The sequence below is a fragment of the Ahaetulla prasina genome, chromosome 5 (genome assembly GCF_028640845.1).
Source record: "Ahaetulla prasina isolate Xishuangbanna chromosome 5, ASM2864084v1, whole genome shotgun sequence".
Classification (NCBI taxonomy): Eukaryota; Metazoa; Chordata; class Lepidosauria; order Squamata; family Colubridae; genus Ahaetulla; species Ahaetulla prasina.
In genome coordinates, this window is record NC_080543.1 from 83,748,038 (window position 1) to 83,775,695 (window position 27,658).

At 38.1% G+C, this 27,658-nt stretch overlaps 1 protein-coding gene across 1 annotated transcript in view; it reads right to left on the bottom strand.

Annotated features, from left to right (window-relative positions):
• REPS2 (RALBP1 associated Eps domain containing 2) overlaps positions 1-27,658 on the bottom strand; it is a 201,226-nt gene that overhangs the window by 4,874 nt on the left and 168,694 nt on the right. Inside the window, exons 19-20 of the mRNA XM_058186758.1 lie at positions 10,669-10,746; positions 5,005-5,153 (exon numbers count right to left, since the gene is read on the bottom strand). Coding sequence (XP_058042741.1) covers positions 5,005-5,153; positions 10,669-10,746 — 227 coding nt within the window. The remainder of the gene's footprint in view (positions 1-5,004; positions 5,154-10,668; positions 10,747-27,658) is intronic.

Sequence of the window (27,658 nt, forward strand, 5' to 3'; positions counted from 1 at the left end):
ACTGAGATGTGTGGTTATAGAAACTGAATGAGTGTATGAATACATGAATGAGCAATAACTAGATCTCCATTTATTAAGGGGCACTCACTTATGATAGGACTCCTGACAACAGCTGTTTAAAATGCAAATATCCTTCCCAATACATAGAACTTATATTATAAAACAGACTTATAATTTCTGTTCTATTTCTTTTCCTTCAAAACTTTATTAGGAATATTTGCATCCAAATACATTTGTTGTTTTCCTTTATTAAATAATACTTTGTTAGTTTTCTTCCTGACAAATGTGATCCACTGGAGAAGAAAATGGCAACCCACTCCAATATCTTTGCCATGAAAACCCCATGGAGAGTACCAAAAGGAAAAAAGATATGACGCTGGAAGATGAGCCCCTCAGGTCAGAAGGTGTTGAGGGCTAGTATTAGTAGTGCCAGAAAGAGCGAAGCGACTGGGCCAAATCTGAAAGGACGCTCAGCTGTGGATGTATCTGGTGGTGAAAGGAAAGTCTGATGCTGTAAAGATCTACTCTCCATAGGAACCTGGAATGTAAGATCCATGAATCAAGGCAAGCTGGATGTGGTGAAACATGCAAGCTGGATGTGGTGAAAGATGATAAGACTGAATATCGACATCTTAGGAATCAGCGAATTAAAATGGACAGGAATGGGTGAATTTAATTCAGATGACCATCAGGTATACTACTGCGGCCAAGAATCCCTCAGAAGAAATGGAGTAGCCTTCATAGTCAATAAAAGAGTAGGAAAAGCAATAGTGGGATACAATCCGCAAAACGACAGAATGATCTTAGTTCCAATCCAAGGCAAACTATTCAATATCAAAGAAGTCCAAGTCTATACCCCAACCACTGGTGCTAAAGAGGATGAATTTGACTGTTTCTATGAAGCCCTATAGCACCTTATAGAATTAACACCAAAAAATGATGTCCTTATCATGGGGGATTGGAATGCTAAAGTAGGAAGCCAAAAGATAACCGGAATAACAGGCAAGTTTGGCCTTGGAGCACAAAATGAAGCAAGGCACAGGCTGAAAGAATTTTGTCAAGAGAATATGATGGTCATAGCAAACATTCTTTTCCAACAACCCAAGAGATGACTCTACACATGGAGATCACCAGATGGTCAACATAGGAATCAGATTGACAATGTACTCTGAAGCCAAAGATGGAGAAGCTCTATACAGTCCATAAAAACAAGACCAGGAGCTGACTGTGGATCAGATCATGCGTTTCTCGTTGCAAAATTTAGGCTTAAATTGAAGAAAGTAGGGAAAAGCACTAGGCCACTCAGGTATGAACTAAATCATATCCCTGATGAATGTACAGTAGAGGTAACAAATAGATTTAAGGAGTTAGATCTGATAGACAGAGTACCTGAAGAACTATGGACGGATGTTCGCAATTTTGTACAAGAGGTAGCAACTAAAACTATCCCAAAGAAAAAGAAAAGCAAGAAAGCAAATGGCTGTCTGAGAGAACTTTACAAATAGCTGAGGAAAAAAGGGAAGCGAAAGGCAAGGGAGAAAGAGAAAGATACACCCAATTGAATGCAGAATTCCAGAGAATAGCTAGAAGAGATAAGAATGCCTTCTTAAATGAACAGTGCAAAGAAATAGAAGAAAACAATAGAATAGGGAGGACCAGAGATCTCTTCAAGAAAATTGGAGATATGAAGGGAACATTTCATGCAAAGGGCATGATAAAGGACCAAAATAGCAGGGACCTAACAGAGGCAGAAGAGATTAAGAAGAGGTGGCAAAATTACACAGAAGAACTATACAAGAACAACCTTAACATCCATGGCTTAGGGCCCGGGTACTTACGGGACCGCCTGCTGTTACCCTATGCCTCCCACCGACCCGTACGCTCACACAGAGAGGGTCTTCTCAGGGTGCTGTCCGCCAAGCAATGCCGGCTGGAGCACCTACCCTCTGGAACGCACTTCCCCCTGGTTTGCGTCAACTACCTGACCTTCGGACCTTTCGCGGTGAATTGAAAATGTACTTGTTTATTCAAGCGGGACTGGCTTAATTCCTAATCTTTTAAATTTTGAATTTTTTGAATTGTAATAATTTTAAATCGGGGTATTCTGTTTTATTGGGTCAAATTTGATGGTTTTAAATTTCTTGGCCATTATAGAATATGTTATTTTAATTTGTTGTTTTAAAATTGTATATTGTATTGTTTTAATCTGGCTGTACACCGCCCTGAGTCCTTCGGGAGAAGGGCGGTATAAAAATCTAAATAATAAATAAATAAATAAATAAATCCCTGATAACCATGATAGCGTGATCACTGATCTCGAGCCAGACATCCTAGAATGTGAAGTCAAATGGGCCTTAGGAAATCTGAGCAACAACAAAGCTAGTGGAGGTGACAGTATTCCAGCTGAGCTATTCAAAATCTTAAAAGATAATGCCATAAAAGTGTTACACTCAATCTGCCAGCAAATTTGGAAAACTCAACAGTGGCCACAGGATTGGAAAAGTCAGTTTACATTCCAATTCCAAGGAAAGACAATGCCAAAGAATGTTCAAACTATTGCACCATTGCACTCATTTCACCTGCTAATAAGGTTATGCTTAAAATCCTACAAGCTAGGCTCCAGCAGTATGTGGATCGAAAACTACCAGAAGTATAGGCAGGATTTTGAAGAGGTAGAGGAACTAGAGACCAAATTGCCAACATACACTGGATCATGGAGAAAGCTAGGGAGTTCCAGGAAAAACATCTACTTCTGCTTCATTGACTATGCTAAAGCCTTTGATTGTGTGGATCACAACAAATTGTGGCAAGTTTTTAAAGAGATAGGAGTACCAGACCATCTTATTTGTCTCTTGAGAAACCTATATGCGGGTCATGAAGCAACAGTGAGAACTGGACAGGGAACCACTGATTGGTTCAAAATTGGGAAATGAGTCTGGCAAGGCTGTATACAGTCACCCTGCCTATTTAACTTATATGTAGAGCACATCATGACAAAGGCAGGGCTAGATGAATCATAATTTGGAATTAAGATTGCCAGGAAAAATATCAACAACCTCAGATATGCAAATGATACTACTTTAATGGCAGAAAGTGAAGAGAAACTAAACAGCCTCTTGATGCAGGTGAAGGAAGAAAGTGCAAAAGTTGGCTTGAAACTCAACATTAAGAAAACTAAGATCATGGCATCCAGCTCTCTCAATTCCTGGCAAATAGATGGGGAAGAAATGAAGGTAGTGACAGATTTTATTTTCCTGGGCTCCAAGATCAACACAGATGGGGACTGCAGCCAAGAAATTAAAAGATGCTTGCTCCTGGGGAGGAAAGCTATGGCAAATCTAGACAGCGTACTAAAAAGCAGAGACATCACCCTGCCAACAAAAGTGTGTATAATCAAGGCTATGGTTTTCCCTGTTGCAATGTATGGCTGTGAAAGTTGGACCGTAAGAAAGGCTGAGCGCCAAAGAATTGAGGCCTCTGAACTATGGTGCTGGAGAAGACTCCTGCAAGTCCCTTGGGCTGCAAGGCGATCAAACCGGTCAGCCTTAGAGGAGATCAACCCTGACTGCCGTTTAGAAGGCCAGGTCCTGAAGATGAAACTTAAATACTTTGGCCACCTAATGAGAAGGAAATACTCACTGGAGAAGTGCCTAATGCTGGGAAAGATTGAGGGCAAAAGAAGAATGGGACGACAGAGAACAAGATGGCTGGATGGAGTCACTAAAGCAATAGGCGTGAGCTTAAATGGATTTCAGAGGATGGTAGAGGACAGGAAGGCCTGGAGGAACGTTATCCATGTGGTCACGATGGGTCGGACATGACTTCGCAACTAACAACAAGTTTTCTTCCAATTCAAGTAGTTTATATATTACAAATATCTTTTGTTACATGCACGTCTACATTCGCTACATCTTAATAACATAGAAATCAGTCCTAAATTATGATGCCACAAACTAAAACAGATTTTTTTTTTGGCAGATGATCCTCTGGATTTGTTATACCTTTCTACTCAATTTTTAAAAAGAAAAATATTTACAATTGTATTTATGAAGAAAATTAATCAATGTTGAAAACAAAGCCAAAATTATTTCTAAGATATTTTACAATTCTCAATATGGTGTTGACCACATGAGCTAAGACAGATACTTTATTTTGCAAACACACAAAGCTTATGTAAGAATAAGTCCTTGATGTGCTCTGACTTTCTAAAGCAGAGTTGATAGTTTGAGCTCTTGAATCTCCCAGTGCCTTTTCCTGAAAAATTTATAGTCTCTTCAACTGACTTCTTCCCCATCTCTCAGCATTCTAACTGTGGAAAACAAATATGTTTATTTTAATTCAAGCATTTCCCTCTAATATATTATGCCCCTAGGAAACACCTCCTTATAAGTGAGGCTCAAACAAGAATACTTCTTGCAGATTACAACAATTCTAAGGAGACTTCAAACTTCCACATTATTCACCCCTCACCACCCATTACATATGCCTTAAAAGGGTATGATTTACAGTAGTTCCTTGCATCTTAGAACATTTGGGGAAAAGCAAGGACTGATGCTGAACAGATTCATATACTAGTAAATGCTTCTGTGCACATCAATGCTACAGCACATTTAGTTGTTAACCTCATTTGTTAACCAAATTAGAGTCCTGGAAGGGATATACAATTTTCTATCCAGGCTCTTGCAAAACGTCAGTGCTCTACACCCATGGATTAACTGTTCTCTAGAGAGTTCTCTACATAGTCCAAAGGGTAATATTTTAGCAGCACAGACATTTTTGACAGTGGATTTGCATTCCCCAAACTAATAAGAAGAAATGAATTGCACAAACTATATCTCTATCTGTACTTTTGTACTGTGTATTGTCCCTAAGAAGAGATATTTTCAAAGTAGTTGACTTGTATTTTATCCTATATTACATTTGAAGGAAATCTAAGCCCCTCTATGTTATCACAAAACCCACACTTCTCCCAGTTTCTCATGTAGCATAAATCAGCCCTTTTACTTTGGAAATGCATGATGAGGTTTGATGGTAGGTAAGGAAGAGGAGGTTGCACTTTTCGTTGGAGAAACTTCCTGGTTCTCCAGCATGTGGCTTTCAGGTTGGAATATCTTGTGAATTGGCTTTGATGGTAGCTGAGTAAGTACAAGGTCCTATGAAATTTAAAAAAATCGTATTTTAAAAAACCTATCTTTTATTAGACATTTCAAAGAAAATATGGAAACTTGGGAAAACAAGGAACAAAAAAGAGATAAAACAATAAAATAAACAAGGAATGTACAAACATCATAAAAGCTAAAAAATTTCCAGTACTGTATACTATATTGTTAATTGATTGTGAATAATGGAATATACCGTATCTTTTTATAAGCTTGAAAATGACTATTAAACTCCCCAAACTTTCTTGGTTAGTGGCTCACTAATTTTTTTCATAGTGCTTTGCAGTTTCCAAATTGTGCACCTTATTACCAGTCAATACAACATATGCTTTATTTATGTGTTCTCAGGTCCAAATCTTTGTTAACTTCAGCAATAAACTTTGAGAATGGCACAATACAGAGAAATTTCTGCAACTCTTTGCTTTGGGCTGAAGCAATATTTCAACTATTAAATGAAAAATTGGACTAAAAGTGAACACTTAAAAGAATGTGTTTTTTTTTATTTGCATTTATATCCCACCCTTCTCCGAAGACTCAGGGCGGCTTACACTATGTTAGCAATGTTACTTGAAATATGAAATATGAAGCGGAAGATACTATGGAACATAGGTTAGGTAATATACAGTATTTCAATACAAATATAATACAACACAATACAATACAATACCATCACTCTAGAAAAAAACAGCTTTGTAGAATGAATTATTTTAGCCTGAAAGTTAATTATTGCTGAAAACATCTGTAAAGTGTCCAGTCTATACATTGCTAATGTTAACAAAACTACTGCTAAAAAAGTATTGTGCCATCTTGTAGAATTTATGTGTTCAGGGCATGTATGCTTATTATTTTTTATTTTATTTTAATTTGTTGAGTACATATTAGATAATATATATATCAGTATAAGCATGAATTGAATACGTAAAAGGAATACAATTAAAGGGAACATTAGGACAGGGATGGTAGGCATGCTGGTGCTCTTATGCATGCCCCTTACAGACCTCTTAGGAATGGGATGAAGTCAACAGTAGAGAGTCTCAGGTTAAAATTTTGGGGATTTTGGAATGAAACCACAGTCAGGTAGCGCATTCCAGGCATTGACCACTCTGTTGCTGAACAGAGTCATATTTTCTGCAATCGAGTTTGTGCGGTATACCTTAAGTTTGTATCTATTGTGTGCTCATGTATTGTTGTGGTTGAAGCTGAAGTAGTCATTGACAGGTAGAACAGATGATTTTATGAGCTATGCTTAAGTCATACCGAAGGTGGCACAGTTCTAAATTTTCTAAGCCCAAAATTTCAAGTCTGATGGCATAAGGTATTTTGTTGTGAGCGGAGGAGCGGAGGACTCTTCCTGTGAAAAATTTCTGGACACGTTCAATTGTATTAATGTCTGATATGCAGTGTGGGTTCCAAACAGACAAGCTGTATTCGAGAATTGGTCTAGCAAATGCTTTATATCCTCTGGTTAGTAGTGTAATATTACCAGAGAAGAAGGTATGAAAGATTAGGTTTACAACTCTTAATGCCTTTTTGGCGATGTTGTTACAGTGGGCTTTGGCACTTAGATCATTTGATTTGAGTATTCCAAGGTCCTTGACAGAGTGAGGGTCATCAACAAGATCATGTCCACTCAGTTTGTATTTTGTGTTCTGATTCCTTTTGCCAATGTGTAAGACAGAGCATTTGCTGGTTGAGATTTGGAGTTGCCAATTTTTTGACCATTCCGACACAAAGTCAAGGTCGTTTTGAAGGTAGCAGCATTGTTGGTGGTTTTAAATAATTTTACATCATCGGCGAAGAGAACACAGTTACTTATAATATGATCACAAAGGTCATTTATGTATAGTATGAAGAGTATTGGTCCTAGAACGCTTCTTTGGGGAACACTGCAATTAATAGGTGCAGGATTAGATGGGGCGCTCCCTATTTTGACCACTTGTTGTCTGTTTGACAGGAACGCAGCTAACCAATTATGGAGAGGTCCAGATATCCCATAGGATTTTAGTTTTAGAAGTAGTTTGTCATGTACCACTGAATCAAAGGCTTTACAGAAGTCTATGTAAATTGCATCTATTGCTTTGCCCTGATCAAGATTTGTAGTCCATATGTTTTTGCAGTATAGAAGTTGTAGATTACAGGATATTTTTTTTCTGAAATCAAAATGTTTATTAGAGAGTAGATTGTTTCTAGGTGGAGGGTAATGGATTGGTTGATGATTGATTCCATTACTTTGCAGATGACGCAGCATAGAGATTGGTCTGTAATTTTCGACTAGGCTGGGGTTTCCCTTTTTGAAGATAGGAATGACCGTGGCTAATGACCATAGGTTGGATAGGGAGTTGGTCCTGAAAGATTTTTCAAAGATTATGCTTAGGGGTTCTGCTATAGCAGTGGAAAGCTCTTTTAAGAAGTATACAGATAGTCCATCAGGTCCAATCGATACAGATGGTTTGGCAATCTGCAATTGCAATTAATTTGGCAATCTGCAGTTGCTGCCAATCTATTGATTTCAATCCAGGTACTTTACCGTGTTCCCCCAAAACTAAGACCTCTTTGGATAATAAGCCCAATCGGGCTTTTGAGCACATGCACTGAAATAAACTCTCCCCCTAAAATAAGGCCTTTGAATTGTCTGCGCAGCCAGTCACCACCATTTCCTGGGGGGAAAGGAGGGAGGAACATGGCCCATGCACCCCACACACATCTGCCATCCACGCGGAACGATCTCAGGCTGCTCCTGCAAGGCCTAGTTAATGTGCCCCTTCTCTTAGTGGCGGCTACAAAGAGCGGCAGGCCCAGCGATGCACGTTGCATGCCACACTCTTGCCAGCCCTAGCCCTGTTGACCTGGGACTGGGGGAGAGGGATCAGCGCCGGAGCTCCGATCAGTGGCCAGTGGGGCTTTGTTTGTGCAGCTATGAAGCAGGATCAGTTAGGGTTAGTTCTTGCCTGGTTCTTGCCCATAGCACTGCCGGCCAGGATCAGGTCAGAGCTGCTGCTGCTACTGGCTGAAATCAGCAGGCCAGATTCAGTGAACTGGATGCACCGGATTCCACTCAGGAGGAAAAGAGAGAGAGAAGGCACTGCGAGAGAGCCCATTTATCACATTCTCACAGCATGCAGCTGCATGTTCAGCTCATCGAATCTAGCCTGCTGATCACAGCCGGCGAGGGGGAGTGGTAGATGGGAAAGGTTTGAGTTTGAAAAATTGGAATTAATTGATTGAACTCGTGAGAAGTTTTTTACAGTAGTCCCACAAACTAGTTTCCCTGCACACAATGGTGAGAAATGCAACATAGCTGGAAGTCAGGTAAGACATGTGTCTTGCTTCTCTCCCTGACCCACCCCTCCCCACCTGCCACCCCCACCTGCCACTCCCTCTTTCCGGCTGAGATCAGCAGGCCAGGTTTGGTGAGTTGAATGCACCGCCATCACCCAGGAGGAGAAGAGCATGAGAAATGGGCTCTCTCATAGCACCTCCTCTCTCTCTTGGCCGACAGTTGCAGCGGCTCTGACACGATCCTGGCTAGCAATGCTGCGGGCAAGAACCGGCCACGCCAATCCTGCTTCATGGCTGCACAAAGCCCGCAATGGCCACTGCTCAGAGCTCTGGCCCAAGTCCCCCTCCCCCCAGTCCCAAGTTGACAGGGCTAGGGCTGGCAAGAGTGTGACGTGTGAGGCGCATCGCTGGGCCTGCCGCTCTTTTTTGTGACTACCACTAAGAGATGGGGCACAGTAGCTAGGGTTTGTGGGAGGAGCCTCCATGAGGCCATTCCACATGGACAGCAGGGGCATGTGGGGCATGTTTCCTTCCCTTTCCCCCTGCCTCACCTCCTCACCTCATGCTGCTTGCATGGGAAGCAATGAGGAGGCCAAGAGACACATGGGGCGCATTGTTGGATCTCCTGTCGCTTTTGCAGCTGCAAAAGTGGCCATAGTTGCTGGAAGTGGCAGGCTGAGCAGCACCAGCGAAGCAGCTGCTTCATGAATGGTGGGATGGCTTGCTGCAACCATTGCACCATTACCAGTACATAAGGAGGGGGGCGTGAGGCATGTTGCTGGGCCTGCCGCTCTTTTTGCAGCCAAAAAGGGGTGCAGTAGCTAGGGTTTGAGGGAGCAGTCTCTGCGTGGCTGTTCTGCGTAGATGGCAGGTACATGTGAGGCGCATGGGTCATGTCCCCTCCTTCCCCCATGCCTTGCCTCCTCATCCCATGCTGTTTGCATGGGAAGTAACGAGGAGGCCCAGCGATGCTAGGGCTGGCAAGAATGTGCCAGAAACAGAAATTTCTGGGAAGAGTGTGCCAGAAACAGAGACAGAACTTCTGGCCCTCTCTGGATCAGCTGATCCGCGGGTGAAGGTTAAGGGGCCTGTACCTCAAAAAATAAGACCTCCCCAAATATAAGGCCAAGCATTTATTTCGGGGGTCAAAAGAAAATAAGACCCTCTCTTGAACATTCTGCCAGGGATGCTACAGTTTTCTAGCACTAGATTCATTCATATATACATCTTTGTAAATGCAACATGAATTGTGCTAGAAATATTGTCACAGCATTAATCAACTGAACTAAAAAATACATCTCAGCTCAAAATTCCTGACTTATAACTTCATAAATTTATTATTATGAAATTCTTGGAAAAATTTCTCACTTTGAAAATCAATTAATGATGAGAAAGTCTTTTTCCACCAGAAATAATTTAATGACAATAGGATATTGTTATAGAATCTTTATTTAAAAATAGGTATATTTTTTTTCTTTAGGCCTAATACTGAGATAATCTTTTTTGGGATTAAAAACTCTGAAAGATTTTCGGATGCTCAGATGTATGTTCACTGTCTTGAGCTATTTATAAGAATAATAAAGACAGGATCCCCCCCATGGGCCGGGATAGCTCAGGCAATAGAGAAGCCTGTTATTAGAACACAAAGCCTGCAATTACTGCAGGTTCGAGCCCGGCCCAAGGTTGACTCAGCCTTCCACCCTTTATAAGGCAGGTAAAATGAGGACCCAGATTGTTGGGGGGGCAATAAGTTGACTTTGTAAAAAATATACAAATAGAATGAGACTATTGCCTTATACATTGTAAGCCGCCCTGAGTCTTCGGAGAAGGGCGGGGTATAAATGTAAACAAAAAATAAATAAATATATATCATACATCTGTTGATTAGCTTTTTGATTAAAATTGCCATTTTAAAAGACAGATTTATATTTTCTCAATTTTTTTCAGTGGCCAAGATTAAAATATTAAATGAGCCTTTTTTTAGGTTTAATATTTTCTTTGTTCCATAGAAATACAATGACAATAACAAATTTTATTAGAAACTAAAAATGGCAAAATGGCCTAAACAATGGGAAATAAAAACAAGATTTGAGCAAAAAACAATGCTGAAGTTATCTACACCATACTGAACAATGTAATTATTAAAAATAAGTATATATGGAAGTATATAATTAATTTTATAGATCTGAAACAAGGACTTACAACTGAAGATTACATGATATGTTCTTACCTTTTTTGCTGGACTGCTTTCTTGTGATGGGAACATGTTCACTGGCAAATGTGAGTTTATTTCAGAGTCTTGTTCTATCTGTAACAATGTGAAAACTTCTGTAATATCAAAAATATTTACTGCACTGTTGTTATGCCTGGAAGTGTATATTGAAATGATGGATACAATCTAAAAGCAGTCACTTGTCAGTTGTAGTTTTAGGCATTCTACTAGAAATCTCCACTGAATAAAGACTTGCAAAGTTTGTTGTACATGAACCTGCTAAACAATAGTGATTTGTGCAATCTCAGAACTCAATAAAAGAAAGGACTTGCAACAGAAATTTTATTTATGTGATAAGAATGCTATCAAGTTCACATCTCATTTAGAGTTAACAGAAGATGGGACTGAGGTGTGAATCTTTGGGAGAAAAAAGCCAGAATGATTCAGAAACAAAATTCCTAGGGCTTTTGTTTTCTTTTGGAAAATGTTGTAAAAAGTAAAAACAAAACAAAAATCTCTCCAAAGAAGCGTTTACTGTTAAAATAATGCTTAGAATAAGACAAGAGATTATTCATTGTTACCTTTTACTTTTTCAAAGTGTATTGGGAGACTTTTATCTGAATCATCAGAACACTACAGTTCTACAGAGAAGTAGAACTCTGTGGAAGCACCTACCCTCTGGAACGAACTTCCCCCCGGTTTGCGCCAATTGCCTGACCTTCGGACCTTTCGCCGGGAACTGAAAACTTATTTATTTATCCAAGCGGGACTGGCCTGATTTTTAAACTCTAAATTTTAAATTTTAAATTGTAATTTTATTGGGTATTTTATAGGGTCAATTGGACGGTTTTAATTTCGGCCTTTTATTGAATAAGTTTTTTAATTGATATTTTAGTGTGTATATTAATTGTTTTAAATGAAGGCTGTACACCGCCCTGAGTCCTTCGGAAGAAGGGCGGTATAAAAGTTTAATTAATTAATTAAATAAATAAATAAATAAATAAATAAATAAATAAAGTGTGTTAATGTCTTGGAACATCTTAGTTATTGGGAATGTGCAAAGTTTGTGAAAATGATGCTTCACAAAGCACATTACAATAAGTGATGCATCCTTCCTCAAAGTGTTACAACAATTTTAGAGCTTCTTCGACATCACAATATAGTTTGGTGGACCATAGCATCAGTGTATGCTAAGAAATCAATTTGGTTCAAAAGAAAAGAAATGTAAAATGAAGAAATTGGATAAATGGTTGTAAAACTGAACATTTCCAGAGTTTTTGCTTGTTTTTGCCTTCAAAAGAAGGCTGAGAATACCAAGTTAACACTTTGCAGCCCTTTTCTTTTTCTGTGTATGCAACTTCTTTGGCCTTGTAAGTTATCTTCTAAAAATTTATTAATATTTCCATAATGGTTTTAATTCCAATTACATATTGGGGTGTTCAATGTCAATGGGTTGGAGTAGTCTAGAAGCTACAGAAAATGAATGAATAAATGTTTTCTGAAATCCCCATGTAATGAAGTATTTAGTGTATAAAACTTTCAATACACATGCCTTACATGTAGTGAACAAGGTGTTGAAGGATAACTTCATTTTCTTTTTTTCTTTTTTTATTCAAAAAGTTTTACAAAAAAATTCCCCCCCCCCTTTCCCCCCAACCCCTCTCCCTTCACAAACCCCCTCCCCCCTCCCCCCCCGGCTTCCCGGAACAAACACAAGGTATAGTTAAAAATAAAACAAACATATGCTAAAAAATTTTTTTTCCCCAAAACTATTATACCAATTCTCCCTCTCTAGCTCTGACTTCCTCCTTACATAACCAAAATCCTTCAAAAAATTAACAATAAACAGTAATAAAATATATAGATCAGTAGAACAAATTAATCCTAAAATATTTAAAACCAGCTAAAGCATAAAAATCCAATCCAGTTCAGAGAATATCTCCCTTATAGCTTCTATAACCATATAATTTCCCCCCCAAGTCTTTCTTACATAAGATCTTTCGAGAATATTCTATTTAAAATTCAATACAACAGATTATAAAATTTCAATACAGGGAAATTACAATATCTATTCAACTTTAGTCCTTCCTCGTCAAAATCCAGTATAAATCCAAATATCTAGTCTTTTATGATGGTTATAAAACATATAATCAACCCATTTCTTCCAAATCTTCCTTACGTATTGTCTTTCAGAAACGCTAAAATCTTTTTCTGTTAATATTTCAAAAAAAAAAAATTCTTTCAAAAATGATACTTTTGTCTCTTGCCATTTTTGATGCATTAGTCTCTGTCTTTCCTTCATTACTCCTTTTGAAAAGTCAGTCACAATATTTCCTAATAGTTCCTTATGTCCAAGAATCCATGAGTTACTGCCGTATATTCCCTCAATCCGAAAAGAGAACTCTTGGAAAGCATTAACCCTGTGAATTTTTCCATTTCGGGAGACAGCCTCCTGTAGCACAAATTCAGGCTTTTCATCCAAACTTTTTAAAAAAGGCTTCTTTACATCCATTCCATATTCCAAGTCCTGATTACTTTGGTTAATTTCCTCCAAACTCTCATCCAAAACGCCTCCATTTTTTTCCAATTCGTATTGTTGAGTAATTAAATACATTCTTTCTGTATAATCCTGTATAAAGTCACGAATCCATTCTTCTGAAAAAACCTTCATGGCAAAGTTCTTGCTGAAAATCCCCTTATAAAATACTTAAACAAACTAAAATAATCCAACAATCCACAGTCCAGTACAATAAGATAAAATCTCCATTCAGTTTCACTTTCTCAACAAGTAAACGCCATTTTATTTCATTGTGTTGATTGTAGATGAGAGAAAAAAATTTTTTTTTAAAGAAAAAATAGAAGTCAGATTTAATACTTGCAATTTAAATGACTGATCTCCTGTGTTTTATTCCGTCTGCTTATAAATATCCATAACAATCAATTGAAGCAGAAGTGGTCGCTCTCTTCTCTGTCTGCTTAAAGCAGAAACACGCTGGGGCTGGAGCTTTGCCAAAGGAATTCCAGGGAACTTTCCCTTTCGAGTTCCCCAAACGGGGCCTCTAGAGAGAGCTCTACCTTTCCTTTTTCTGCTCTTTCCCTTCCCCTTACCGGGAAAGGTACTTTCAGCCGTTGATTTCGCCGGCTTTTACAGAATCCCAGCGCGGGCGCCCTTAGGGCGTCCTTCGGAGAGAGCGGAGCCACCAGAAGCCTAAGGATAACTTCATTTTCAATTAAAAAAGAATTTGAACACTTGAATAATATAATCATCAGATGTTACATCCATATATTCCATGCATAAGACAGCAGCAATGCTACACATCTGATTTTCTATACTTTCCAAACTGAGTATTTTATTTTTATTTTTTATATTTTAATCTAGAAAAACCAGACCACGTAGATAAATGTGTGCATCTTAATAGAATGCATCTTAATACAATTGGGAAAATGCTGGAAGAATAGTAGTGGGCAATTTATGCTGTATTGTGAGACTTCTCTTGTATGGAAGTGAAAATTGGATATGTTAGGAGAAATATAAAAATTGAATACAGTGGAAGTGGGTCCTTAGAAGAACATGTGATAAGTCAAGAAGACATAGAGCAAACAAATATAGTTTTAAGATTTATAAAAGTGATACATTGCTAAGAATCCTTTGTGATATAATCAATGAATCAAAGGAGAATACAAAATTACTGTTCTACAAAAGGCCACTGAGGATATACAGTACCTGTCTTGGAAATTAAGCTGTTCAAAAAAGAGGAAAACAGCTACTGAGAATAGCTGCCCTTTTGCCGTCACATGTCCTGATAGAACTCTGCTCATCTGAATCATACAGACAGAATTTACTTAGGATATACAGAGTCCTTGACTTACAGTTAATTAAGCATGCTGTGGCTGATAGTACTGAAGGCCAAGAGGCCTAGCAGAATGGAAGATAACCCTTCAATCCATGCCTCACTGTAAGAGAGTAATCTGAGCAACCAATTTGATTTCCATTCTGTACTCTAACCTGAACCCCAACTACCATCGATCCAGATAATCTGATTCTTTCTACAGCCCATCTAGAGTAAATGACAACCCCTCCCTTTCTTCATAATTTTCCCTAAGGAGGGGAGGTTGGATATTGCCTACCTATCAATCACTGGTTGTATGGTCATGCAGGCAAAATGAATGAGGATTTAATAGCAAAACCAAATATATGAAGTGTGCATAAACTGAGAGAAAAGAAAGTTGTGGTTGGATGAAATTGTTGAGATCTTCATAAAGAGAAGAATTTTGACAACAAAATGCAATACATGGAAAGCTATCCAGGATAGCTTTCAAGGAATAATATGGAGAGAATATATGGTAAGTGAATGTTAGTGGAATAAACTAGATTTATAGGTAGTTGTGGAGTTTTTTGGTCTTTAATTATTTTGGCTTACCATGTTTTACCTAGTGTTGCTAATATAAATGGGAATAATGATAAGCATGATATATATGTTATTTGTATACTAAGACAGCATTCTCCAACCTTTACGTTTGGTGACCTGACTGGGGGAATTGGAGTTGCACGAGGTAAGGCTGGTGCGCACGAAAGTTGAGCTGTGTATATACACACTCTGACCAGCCACTCATGCGGCCCAATTCCAAATAGGCCACGGCCTGATAGTGGACCATGAGCTGGAGACCCCTTTACTGAGATATGAATTTTCATTTCTGATTCTGATTACAAACTTGAAGTACAGAGATGTATTCATTTTAAGAAAACAGCATGTAAAAATAAATTATGAAAACAATGATGGCCAAGCTGCAACCACTGTTTTCAGTGTAATACATTCCACTAGAGAATGTTCAAGTCAAAACCTGGAAAAATGGAGCTGCATAAATATTATGCATCCCCATTTTAAATAAAATTAACAGAGATAAAATAAATAATAAATAATAATAATAGTGGAATCTATCAAAATATTTTTAATTAGAGTGAAGCACTCCTATAGTCAGTACCTCAATATAACAGTATTTAGATTTTTTTTCAACACACAGTATTTACAATTGCCTAAAGCTGGCAATTCAAAATATTATATGTTGAGAAAGAATTAAAGTAGCCAGCTATAGAGCAGACATGAGAAAAATTTTCACCTGAATATTTTTGTTACTGTGACTCTGGAAATATACCATGAAATCTTATACAGCATTCCCTTTATTTGGAAACCAAAAATAAGTTATCTATTTATTTGTGCTTTGTTTTATTACATTGGGACATAAAGGGTTAAACAACTGGATTTTAATAAATTATTTTATCATAAAGAGGGATTAATTTGTTTAATAGGACTGACTCCTGGATAAATATGTATGCTGGGCTAAATTGTACTATCAGCTGCCTAGAATCAGAGATGACATAAAAGTTGCACTAAATAAATAAGCAAACACATTTATAATTTCAGCCTTTTTAATTATGCTGTCATTAAGGGCTGCTTCATAGATTCATAAGAATCATGCATGAAGTCCAGTCATGAGTGGTCATGGTGCTACAAACTTTGGAAACATTTGAAATTAATTGTCCCCATGAAGGCACCCCATGAATGCCCTGAATTTATACAACTTGTCCACAACATATAAGTTGCAAACTTAGCATGAACATTTTTCCTCTTGCTTTGCCTGGTGGGAAGATGATTCACAGTAATTTACTTATATCATATACCAAATTTACTTATTAAATTTAGATACAGCCCATCTCACTCTGACACTATTTACTACATTTTTATACTGTCACACAGGAATATTTTGTACCAACTACAGCTTCTGCCTAGATAACCCTGTTACTTCATTCAAATATGAGATGTAACCAGGATATGGGAAGCAATGACTTTCACCTACCTATCTAGGAGTAATTCAGTATCTATATAAATTATAACCTGATCCTTTGGGGGTAATGTTATCACATAATTTCTGAGTACACTGTAGCTCACTCTCTCTAGGATTTAGCTTCAACTTGCTTCTTCCTATCCAGTTTCCTAAAGCATCTAAACGCTGGGGCAGGACTTTCACTATAAGACTTGAGCCAAGGATAATTGTTTATTGATATTGTGACACCCACCCAACCATGTTTTGGTTATACATATGAAATCCACTTATTGACAAGTAAATCATGAATGGATATGATCTTACTCCACATGGAACCTTGTTTACCAGCAATAACCTAAAGCCAAAACTCTAGCAATCTCATGATCAATAAGAACAAGAAAACTCCCACATATCAATCAGCATTAAATTGCAGGCCACCCTTCCCTGGAGTGGTCGACCAACTATTTTCTCACAGTATCATTCCCTACCCATCTTCATGGAAATATGATGTACATGACATTTATCTGCTGAAACTTTCCAATTTCCCCTGCCTCCTTTCCCCCCCAAGTTTTTAATTTCATTTTACATATACATATCAATGCGTGAACAGTGTGACACCTGGGTGTCATACAGTCTAATACCAATAAAACTAGTCAGATTAATCATAGTTATTATATTCAACTAACTTATATATTTCTAATAATAATATACATTTATATTAAGGTGTAGTTTATCATTATTTAATTATTCCATGTTTTAATATATTGCTCTGATGCCACTCATCATATTATTTGATCATACATAATAATACTGCCATTCAATTTCTAAGTTTCACTCTTGTTATTGCTTTTATTTTATTATGTAAAAATGTGTACACTAATATTCTCCCTTTCTCTTATTACTATCTCTATTCTAACTTTTAACCATGTCACCCTTTCATTAAAAGATGTTTTCTTTCTATCCAACATCTCTTGCCCACTTTGGTGCTTCGAATACTGTTCATTTTTAATTTACCTCCCATATATCACTCTTTATATCTATTTGTATTAAGATATAACCATTCATTGAGACTTCCGCTGGCAACGCAGGCTTCGCGGACGTTCCCTTGGGATCGTCTGCCCTGGGTTTCGTCAAACCGTCCCTGACAGCGTACATGGGCTGTCAAACGGTTTGTGATTCCCTCCCCCGGATGAAGGGGGAGGGAAGAGTGGTCAGGATTTGGGTAGAGCTCCCCGGGATCCCCTGGAATTTAACCAGGGGATCGAAGGGTGAGAGCTCCCCTATAGCCTAATGACTCCGTGCCCAGGGTGCTTCTGTTTACACAGAACGAGAAGCCGCGACCATCTCTGTGTCAAGATTTATTCCTAAAAGAGAATTCAACACAGACAGAACAGAGCAGGAGGACTAGCAAGAATTTGCAAGTAATAAATCTTAACTTCAGCTCATAAATAGCTTTCCTTTGAACTAACTTTCAACTTGAGTGGATTTAAAATGGCGTTTGCAATAAACAAAGGAAAACGAAACTATAAAGAAGAAGAATATAACAAGCTACTTTTACAAGAACTGTTAATAATTTTTTTCTCCTTTTACCTTTTTCTTTATCACAATGTTTAAGAAGAAAAGTTTATTGAAATTTTTCTTTTTCTCTTTTGGTAGATTTTACAGTTTATGAATGGCTCTTAAGCAAACAGAACTAACTATTAAAATCTTGCAAACTTTTTCATTTTAAATACGGAAACTTTTATTTTTTTTTATTTTATTTTTTTAATAGAGAATTTGCAAGTAATAAATTTTAACTTCAGCTCTTAAATAGCTTTCCTTTGAACTAACTTTCAACTTGAGTGGATTTAAAATGGCGTTTGCAATATACAAAGGAAAGCGAAGCTATAAAGAAGAAGAGCATAACAAGCTACTTTTTAAAATGAAATGAACAAGAACTGTTAATGATTTTTTTCTCTTTTTTCCTTTTTCTTTATCACAATGTTTAAGAAGAAAAGTTTATTGAAATTTTTCTTTTTCTTTTTTGGTAGATTTTACAGTTTATGAATGGCTCTTAAGCAAACAGAACTAACTATTAAAATCTTGCAAACTTCTTTATTTTAAATATGGATCTTTTTTTTTTATTCTCTTCTTCTTCTTTTTTTAATAGGAACTTTTGGAGACTTATCTTTTCTTAATAAGTTTTTAAACAAGAGATTTTTACACCAATATATTAAGGATTGGAAAGTCTTTATTGTTAGATGTTAAGCTGATTGGGTGAGCAGATGGAGGAGAATGTGTAAGGAAATGTGTAAGGAAATGTGTAAGATAGAAGACAAGGGGAAGGAGAATGCTTAAGGTGATTTTGATGGTATTTTCTTTTTTTAATATATATACATAGGGTTTAATTTTTACAACTGACTTATTTTGGGTATATCACTATTTGATATATGTGAGGTATAAAGGAATGGGAAGATGGAATATTGTTTAACTTTTGGAGGACAGATAGAAAAATTTATGGATGTAATGTTGGTATTTGGTTAAATAGAATTTAATTGTTATAATTGATATATTTTGGATATAAGTTATAATTTTAATAATGTTATTTGTTAGATGTAAGGTAAATTGAAGAAATATTAATATTTGTAATGTTATTTGATTTAGGTAAGTGATATTTTTGGAGATTGAAAATGTGTAAGGAAATGTAAGATAGAAGACAAGGGAAGGAGAATGTTTAAGATGTGATTTTGATGGTATCTTTTATATATATATATATATAGGGTTTAATTGTAAGGTAAATTGAAGAAATATTAATATTAGCAATGTTATTTGATTTAGGTAAGTGATATTAAAGATATGAGAAGATAGAATATTGTTTACTTTTGGAGATTGGATAAAAATTTAAGAATTTAAGCTGGAAATATGAATTATGTTTGGGACACTGTTAAGGAAGAAAGGTATATTATAGAAGAATTTTTGATGAATACTGGAAGATGGAATATCGTTTTGGTCTTGATCGATGAAGATTGGATATATATTTGGTCTTAATTGATGAAGATATTTTATTGATGAACTGAAAATACTAACTTAATTGGAAGATTCTGAAGATTTTAGGAGTGGAATGGACTGATATATAATGGACTGGAAGAAGAATGTTTTTGTTTTTTTTTGGAAGGGGAGTTAAGGTCTTGACTTATGTTGTATTTTAATTTATGATTGTTAATTTTATACCCTGTACTTTGTTCTGGGAAGTCTCGGGGGTGGGAGGGGAGGGGAGGGGAGATGAAGGATCAATGTAAAGGAATGATTGAAGATATGTAATTAAGAAATAGAAATAATTTGAAATGAAAGCGGGCTGCTCAGCTGCCATTTCAGAAGGAATGGAGAGGAGAGGAGGAGTGAAGGAAGAAAGCAGGTAGGAAAGAGAGAGGTAGAAAAAGGGGAAAGGAGAGGAAGAAGAAAGGGGAAAGAGAGAGGGTTAGAAAGGGTGGAAGAGAAGAGTAGGGAAAGAGGAGAGGACGTAGAAAAGCGAAGGAGAGGAAGGATGAAGAAAGTAGAAGAAAGTAGAGAAGGGAGGAGGAAGGTTTGTTAAGGAAGGAAGTGGTAGCTGGGCAGGTCCGAATAAGTAACAAATGAAAGTTAATGATTAATGTTGAATAAGAGACTGTATATTGAATAGGTTGTTGGAAAATGAAAATAAAACTTTTTACATAAAAAAGATATAACCATTCATTATTTCATTATTCAATATTTCAATACACAATTCTAATACCAATCCCAATATTATTTAGACATACAAAATAATTCAAATCATATTCTTTACAAACATCAAATATATATGATTCTGATAATAATATACGTGTTTATATTAAAGTATGTTCTTTTATTATTTAATTGCTCTATGTTTCAATATATTATTCCAATGCCAATCACAATATTATTAAAATGCATTTCTATCTAACTTCTAATCATGCCACTGTTCTAAGAAAGAAGGGAAACAAAGAGAAAAAAAGCAAATCAAGACATAAAAAAAAAGAAAAAGAAAAAAGGATAAACTCTTTCCTTTCTATCCGTCTTTTGCCCGCTTCAGTACTTTAGTTGCTATGCTTTTTTTTTTTTTTACTTATTCCTCTCTTGGATTTTTCTCTCTGTCTGCATCTACTTCTTGGCTATTCAATCTAAGTATTTCTCCCATCTCTACCCTCTTGCACTGCCTAGCTTCCAAAGTATCTGCCCAAACCCCTATCTCCCATTCAAAAGTATCTTCCTGTATCTCCAGTTCTCTTTTCAATTTTCTTAAAATATTTTTTTTCTGGTTTAATTCACCAATCACTATTATTTTTATTATTATCTCCTCCTTGGCTTCTTCTTTTGTTAGCTGGTTCTTTGGTTCTATCTTTTCCTCCATTCCTTCTGTTAGCTCCTCCCTTTTCTGAGTGTCTAGATCTTCACTCATCATCCCACATATAGCATTTTCCATTTTTTCCATAGTTTCCTTAAATCCTTTCTCCATGATGTCCTTTGTGAAGGCTTCAACCTTCTTAATCCATATATCTTTAATTGAACTACTTTTCATTCCCTCCATAAAAAAGCTACACTCATATAAAAGTGTAGGATATCCCTCATATCACCATTTTATTTTCATGAGGGTTAATAACAGCAGGAGCCACTATTCCATTATTTCAGAGGGCCTCCGGTCCAATCTACCTGTTGTACTTTCTTTCTGAATAGGCTGTATACAATTAATGACAATCTTATCAACGATCCAAGGCTTTATACTAACTCAGAACAATCGTGACTTCCACTAGTGCTTTCAGGGCCACAAATCACTCTCACCTTAATTGGAAACCCAGCAGCTCTGATCCCAGTTCTCAGGATATAGATTTTGTGGAATTAATCTTTAAAAAGTTCTAGTATGAAAAAACACTATTAAAACATTTATATAGCCACTTTTTTGTACCAAACATAGGGCAGCACATAACTTAGAGCTAATACCCTTATATGTACAATAACATTAAAACCAAATTAATTAAACTCCCACAAATACTAAAACCAAAAGCCTGGTATAACAATTAAATTTAGCTTCCCCTATTCCAGCATTTGGGAGTGGGGGACAGATCTTTATTGATTTTCAGAAGATTGAAAGGGTAAGATTTTCAGAGAAGAGGATTTCTAAATTTCAGAGAAGAGGATTGATATGAATACTCTGTGTGTCGAGCGTTGTGCAATGCTCAACACCATGATGACCTGAGGAGAGGTCCATAGTGTCGCACACCAGACAAATACTACAGGGCAGGAAATGATGGGCACGGGTGAAGGTGATGGGGATAGGCCTTTCACTCATGGTACCAGTGGTGGGGATAGAAGGGATCGTGTTGTGGGATAGCTGGGTAAAGGACAACTCCTGTGCCCAGGCAAATCGGCGGCATAGTGGATGCTTCCACTTGATGTGAGTTGGACCAATGACGTCGACACCCCGTGACCACATAGACACCATTGGTGGTAAAATCAAAATAAACACCCCGGAGCTGGAGATGATGAGAAGATGCCCCACCGGCGATTAAGGCAGGGCAGAACTATAAAGTGATGCTGCGTGCTGAACGCCTTCAGGGCTGACTTTGCTCATTTTATCGATCTGGTGTCAACTAGAAGCTGTTGTGTAGCACGAAAATAAATTGGGTTTGCTTCACTGCTTGTTGGCTGTTTGTCTTTTTCCAGAAATCTGCACCGGCAGCATAGCGGGGCTGAGAGAAAGTTGGTGCTTCTTTCTATTCCTGGTTATAGCGGATGGTTAGTGGCAAGCCAGTGGACCCTGGCAGAGGGCACACTGGATGGGGTGCAGTTGCCAGAGCCACCGGTGACAGAAGGGGAGGAGGAGGTGGCAGAGACACTAGAGGAAAGTGAACAGCCTGTGGTTCGGCCAAAGTGAAGTTAAAGGCGTACAGAGGAGGGATTGGAAGCCCAAGATGCCCATGGAACCGGGGTTGCGCAATCCACATCTGGACATTGGTGGCACAGCTCAGCTTTGATGGGAAAAACAGGACCCTGTTTACCTACACACACACACCCTCGGGGGCCCAGTTCCAGGGATGGAGGGAAAGGCCGAGGACGAGGAGGGGGAGTGGAGTGACCACAATGGACATATTGAGAGGTTTGGGGAAGCAAGCTTTAGAGATGCACCCTCTTGGCAGCCATGGAAGCCTGGACTGGAACCTTCAGTCACTTGGCAAGGTGGGGTGGCTCTGGGGGTATGTGTGAGGAGAGACTCTGGTTAGCCAGCCCCAAGTTCAGGCCAGAACAGGCACACTGGTGGTCCAGAGGAGAAGAACATCACATACCTGAAGCCTCAGCCATATCCCTAGGAGAGGCGATGCGTGGCCCAGATCAACCACAAATGAGGCTGACAAGAGACAGGGAGATGGGTCCAGTGATTAGGCGACACGAGGGGTTGAATAGGAGGGACCATAATGATGCGGCTATTGGTAGGGCTATGGATCTGTTACCCATATGGGCTCCAGGAGTGGGACCCCACAATCCCCATGGGCCCCCCATACAGGCTACGTTTGATGGGGCTCTGGAACAAGTGACTCTGTTCCTGAGCCAAGCAATTAGCCACATGGACATCTATGGCCGATTATATCCGTCTCAGTGGGCGATGGTCATTGCTATTATGGCAGTACTTACTGGGGAGGTGGCTGATTGGGTGGCCGACCTCCACAGTGACCACGCCCGGGAGTTAATGAATCTTGGTCTTTTCCTGGAAGCCCTCCATAGTTGTTTGAAGATGAGGCCCGAATGCAAGTGGCTGAGGGGGAACTGGTGGCTTTGACACAACGGGGGGAGACTGGCCAAAGAGTATGTAAAGGAGTTCCAAAAATTAGCTGGGAGGCTGAGAATGTGGCCAGAAAGACTCCTTTTACATCAATTTCACACGGGCCTGGATAGGGAGCTTAGAGATGCGTGTGTCTACAGGGGTTTAGCCCCTCATTTAGCTGACTGGTATAAAGCAGTGGTGGAATTAGATGTTGGCTTGCGGGAGTTTTGGACATGTACCACACCATGGCGAGGTGTGGATAGGCAATCTGCTAATCGGGAGGCAGTGAAACCCTTCTTACTAACTGGAACTAGGACTAGATCAAACGAACATTCTGCTGCTATCGTTGCAACTAAGAGGGTCACCGGGCTGCTGATTGTCCCTTGCCGCCTCCGCACGTCAACCCTGTGTGCATCAGGCTCCGAGAATAAACCCACGGACCGATCCCCAGAGGACACCAGAACGGTTTAGGATAGAGGCCCAATTGCTTAGTAGCAATACGACTCTGCACACAGATGTTGGAATTCCACCCAGGATGGCTCGTGTTCCCGAGGAGTCCGGGATCAGTGACGAAGAGGAAGATATACAGAATCCTATGGTAAGCAACCCAATATACCGATTCATAATCCTGGTAATCATCAGACACCTCTGCACAGGGAAAGAGGTTAAACAGGGGGCATTAGCTGATTCTGGATGCACACGGTGTCTAATACGTCGCTCAATAATGGAGGACTTGGGCATCCGCATAATAAGACTACGGAAACCCATCACATTCGAACAAATGGATGGATCAATCTTGGGGGGACACTCAGCAACACATGTAACTGAACTGGTTCGTCTGGGAGTAGAAAAACATTGGGAACATATTCGATTTGTGGTTATAGACCAAATGATTGAACCAGTTATTTTGGGACTTGCTTGGCTCGACAAGTGGAGCCAACTATCTGGTGGGAGGGGGGATTTTGTAGGTTGAGGCTGGCATTGAGATCAGAACCCCAAACTAGTGACCAAGGTAAAGGGATGAGGGGGGAAATATTGCTACTGTTAGCTAAACAGGGGTTCCCAGATACATATGAGAATTTGGCGAGGGTATTTAGCGAAGATGAAGGCAAAACCCTACCTCCCCATTGTGATACCGATTGCGCCATCAATCTAATACCTGGATCCAAATTACCTAAGCCCCGTATGTATTCAATGACCCCTAGAGAACTCACAGAGTTAAGGCAATACATTAACAAAAATCTAGCTAGAGGTTTCATTCGATGTAGCAGATCACATATGGCGGCTCCACTGTTCTTCAGAGAGAAGGATGGTGGCTTATGTCTTTGTGTCGATTACAGGAGTCTTAACGCTGTGTCTGTAGAACCTTTATATCCATTGCCACTCATGACAGATTTGTTAACTACCCTGGTGACTGATAAAATCTTCACAAAGCTTGATTTACGTAAAGTGCATTATCGAGTATGCATCCACCAAGGGGATGAATGGAAAACAACTTTCAATTGTCCCTTGGGGAGCTACCAGTTTCAGGTGATGCCATTTGGGCTACAGGGCGCTCTGGTCGTTTTCATGCAACTGATAAACAAGGTTCTGCATGAACACTTGTATCGGGGTGTCCTGAGTGACATATTAATTTATACAAATACTATGGAGGAACACACATGATTGTCAGAAAGGTATTAACAAGACTGTTAGAAGCTTGACTCTTCATAAAACTGTCGAAGTGAGAGATAAGAAGAAGGAGAGAGATGGAAAGGGAGAAGGAGGGAGAGAGAAAGAAGAAAGGGAAGAGGAGAGGAGGAAAGGTAGGGGAAATAAGAGTAGGAGAGAAGGTTAGATAGGGAGGAAGTAGGGAGAAGGGGGAGAAAGGAAGGGGAAGTAGAGAAAGAGTAAGAGAGGAGAGAAGAAAGGAGGTAGGATGAAAGGAGGGAGGGAAAGGAGTGAGAAGGAGAAGAAAGGATTGCTGTGAAAAGAAAAAGATGAAATGGAATAAAGGCAACCCCGAACATATTTGAAGATATTAGGATAAAAATTGAAATAGTTAAAAAAAAAAGCATGAAAGAGAATGAACACTAATAAAAATGGGGAAATTAGAACTTGAGGATGAAAGAAGATGTGATTTAATGAAATGAGCAAGGAAATATTAGGAAATGAATAAAAATTATGAAAAAAGAACAAATTGGCAAAAATTGTAACTAAGTAAAATATATTTGAATATATTGAATTGTATAAGATATGATACGGCCAATACTCTGTTCATAAATCATGTTTATGTGTGGAGGGAAACTAAAAAAATCAATAAAAACTTGTTCAAAAAAAATTTAAAAAAATAAACGTCCCGCAGCTGGAGATGATGAGAAGACGCCCCACTGGCGATTAAGGCAGGGCAGAACTATAAAGTGGCGCTGAGTGGCGAATGCCCTCAGTGCCGATTTTGTTTGTTTCATCGATCTGGCGTTGACTAGAAGCTGTCGTGTAGCATGAAAATAAACTGGATTTGTTTCACTGCTTGTTAGCTGTTTGTCTTATCCGGAAATATGCACCGGCAGCATAGTGGGGCCGAGACTGTGTTTATTACTTCTGAATTAATGCTGAAATTCTTTTGATATCCCTACAGCTTTAACAGTCTTTCAAAAGTATTTTTAATTTCAGATACATGCATATATCTGTAAAAGATGAATGAATGCTCTGAATTCATGCAGCCCATTTTTAATATAAGAGAGCATGAAACCACTTAACAACTGTGGCAAGAGAGGTTGTAAAATGAAGCAAAACTCACTTAACATCTATCTCCCTTAGCAACAGAAATTTTTGACTCAATTGTAGTTATAAGTCAAGGACTACATGTACAGCGTATTATGTATAGCAGGTCTTATAAGATTCTGTATGAGTGCTGCTCAAATATATGGGGTTAGAGTGGAGGCCTGGAAGTATTTGTACCTTTGCCTACTACTGCTAGGTTAATTCTCCTCACTGGAAAATCACAAAAACAAGAGACTATCTCACTGAAAAATCACAAAAACAAGAGACCACAAAGAAAGAAGGTCTATCTTAATTTGCTACTGAAAACCTTGATACTAAATAACATTATGAATAAAAATAAATATTCTATCTTTCCATCTGGCTTTCTAAATATAGTTATTCCTGTGAGTATTTTAAAAATTATTGAAATTAATCAAGCTTTAGAACCAAGTTACATTATCTCCCACCCATCTCCTGAAATATATAATATACATTTTAGTAAGCCAGTCAGACAAAAGATGTGAAGAAATGCAAAACTGTTCAGTCCTTTTCTAGAATGCTCCATATAATATCATAATGCTTCTCAATAACCTATGCATAATAACAATATTAAAATAATGCTGCTCAGTTATCTGACCATGGCAATATAATATAATTAATAATTATCATTATAATTCTATGAAACCAGTTACAGGAAACCCATCAGTCTAGAAACCAGATACAATTAATCAAAGAAGCTAAACAATGCGCAATGCCAAAATCCTTCCTTCTCTTTAAATCATTTCCATCATCCCCTATTCTGGAAACTGGTTTTTTTTTCATTTGTATTTGGTATGTTCTTTTCAGCCAAGAATCTCATTAAGTAATGTAACCCATATGTGTATAACAATTCCAGTTCTCTACAAAGCTGATTTATAAACTCCAACTAGCATGTATAATATTTTGATAGCTTTAATACTTAGAGACATACAGGATGAGTGGATGGCTTTTAGCTTTGGCCAAAATACCAATTATTGGTTAGTTTTTTAAAAGTAAGTTATGCTTCATTTGATATTATTATTTTCTCCAGCTGCAGCAATAATGATAATGACAGCATGATGTTGAGAAAATTAAATTTGTCCTTTAACAGACAAAATAAAAAAGCTTTACCTCAATGTAGCTCAGTGTTTATTCATATCCTTGTGAAATCTTTTAGGGACTTTACAAAGTTAAGTTCTCATGGATATACAGTAATCTCTCTCTATGGTTTGAGGAATGAACTATATCACACAAAGCTTGATAGATTCAGAAACAATTTTAACAATTTCTATTTAAGCTTTCTCTAGCTAGTCAAGAGTGCAAAAGAATAGGATAAGCATATTCTGTCTGGTTATTTAATTGGGTTTATATATCAATTCCAAGGAGATTTTTGAACTTCAAGAATGCTAAGCTGAAAAAAATTGTCCTTGACCATTAATATAGGTAGACCTCGACTTACAACATTTTGTTTAGTGACCGTTCAATGGCACTTAAAAAAGTGACATCACCATTTTTCACACTTATGACTGTTCCAATATCCTCATGGTCATGATTTACATTCAGATGCTTGACAACTGACTCATACTTATGATGGTTGCAGTGTCCTGGAATCATGTGATCCCCTTTTGTGAC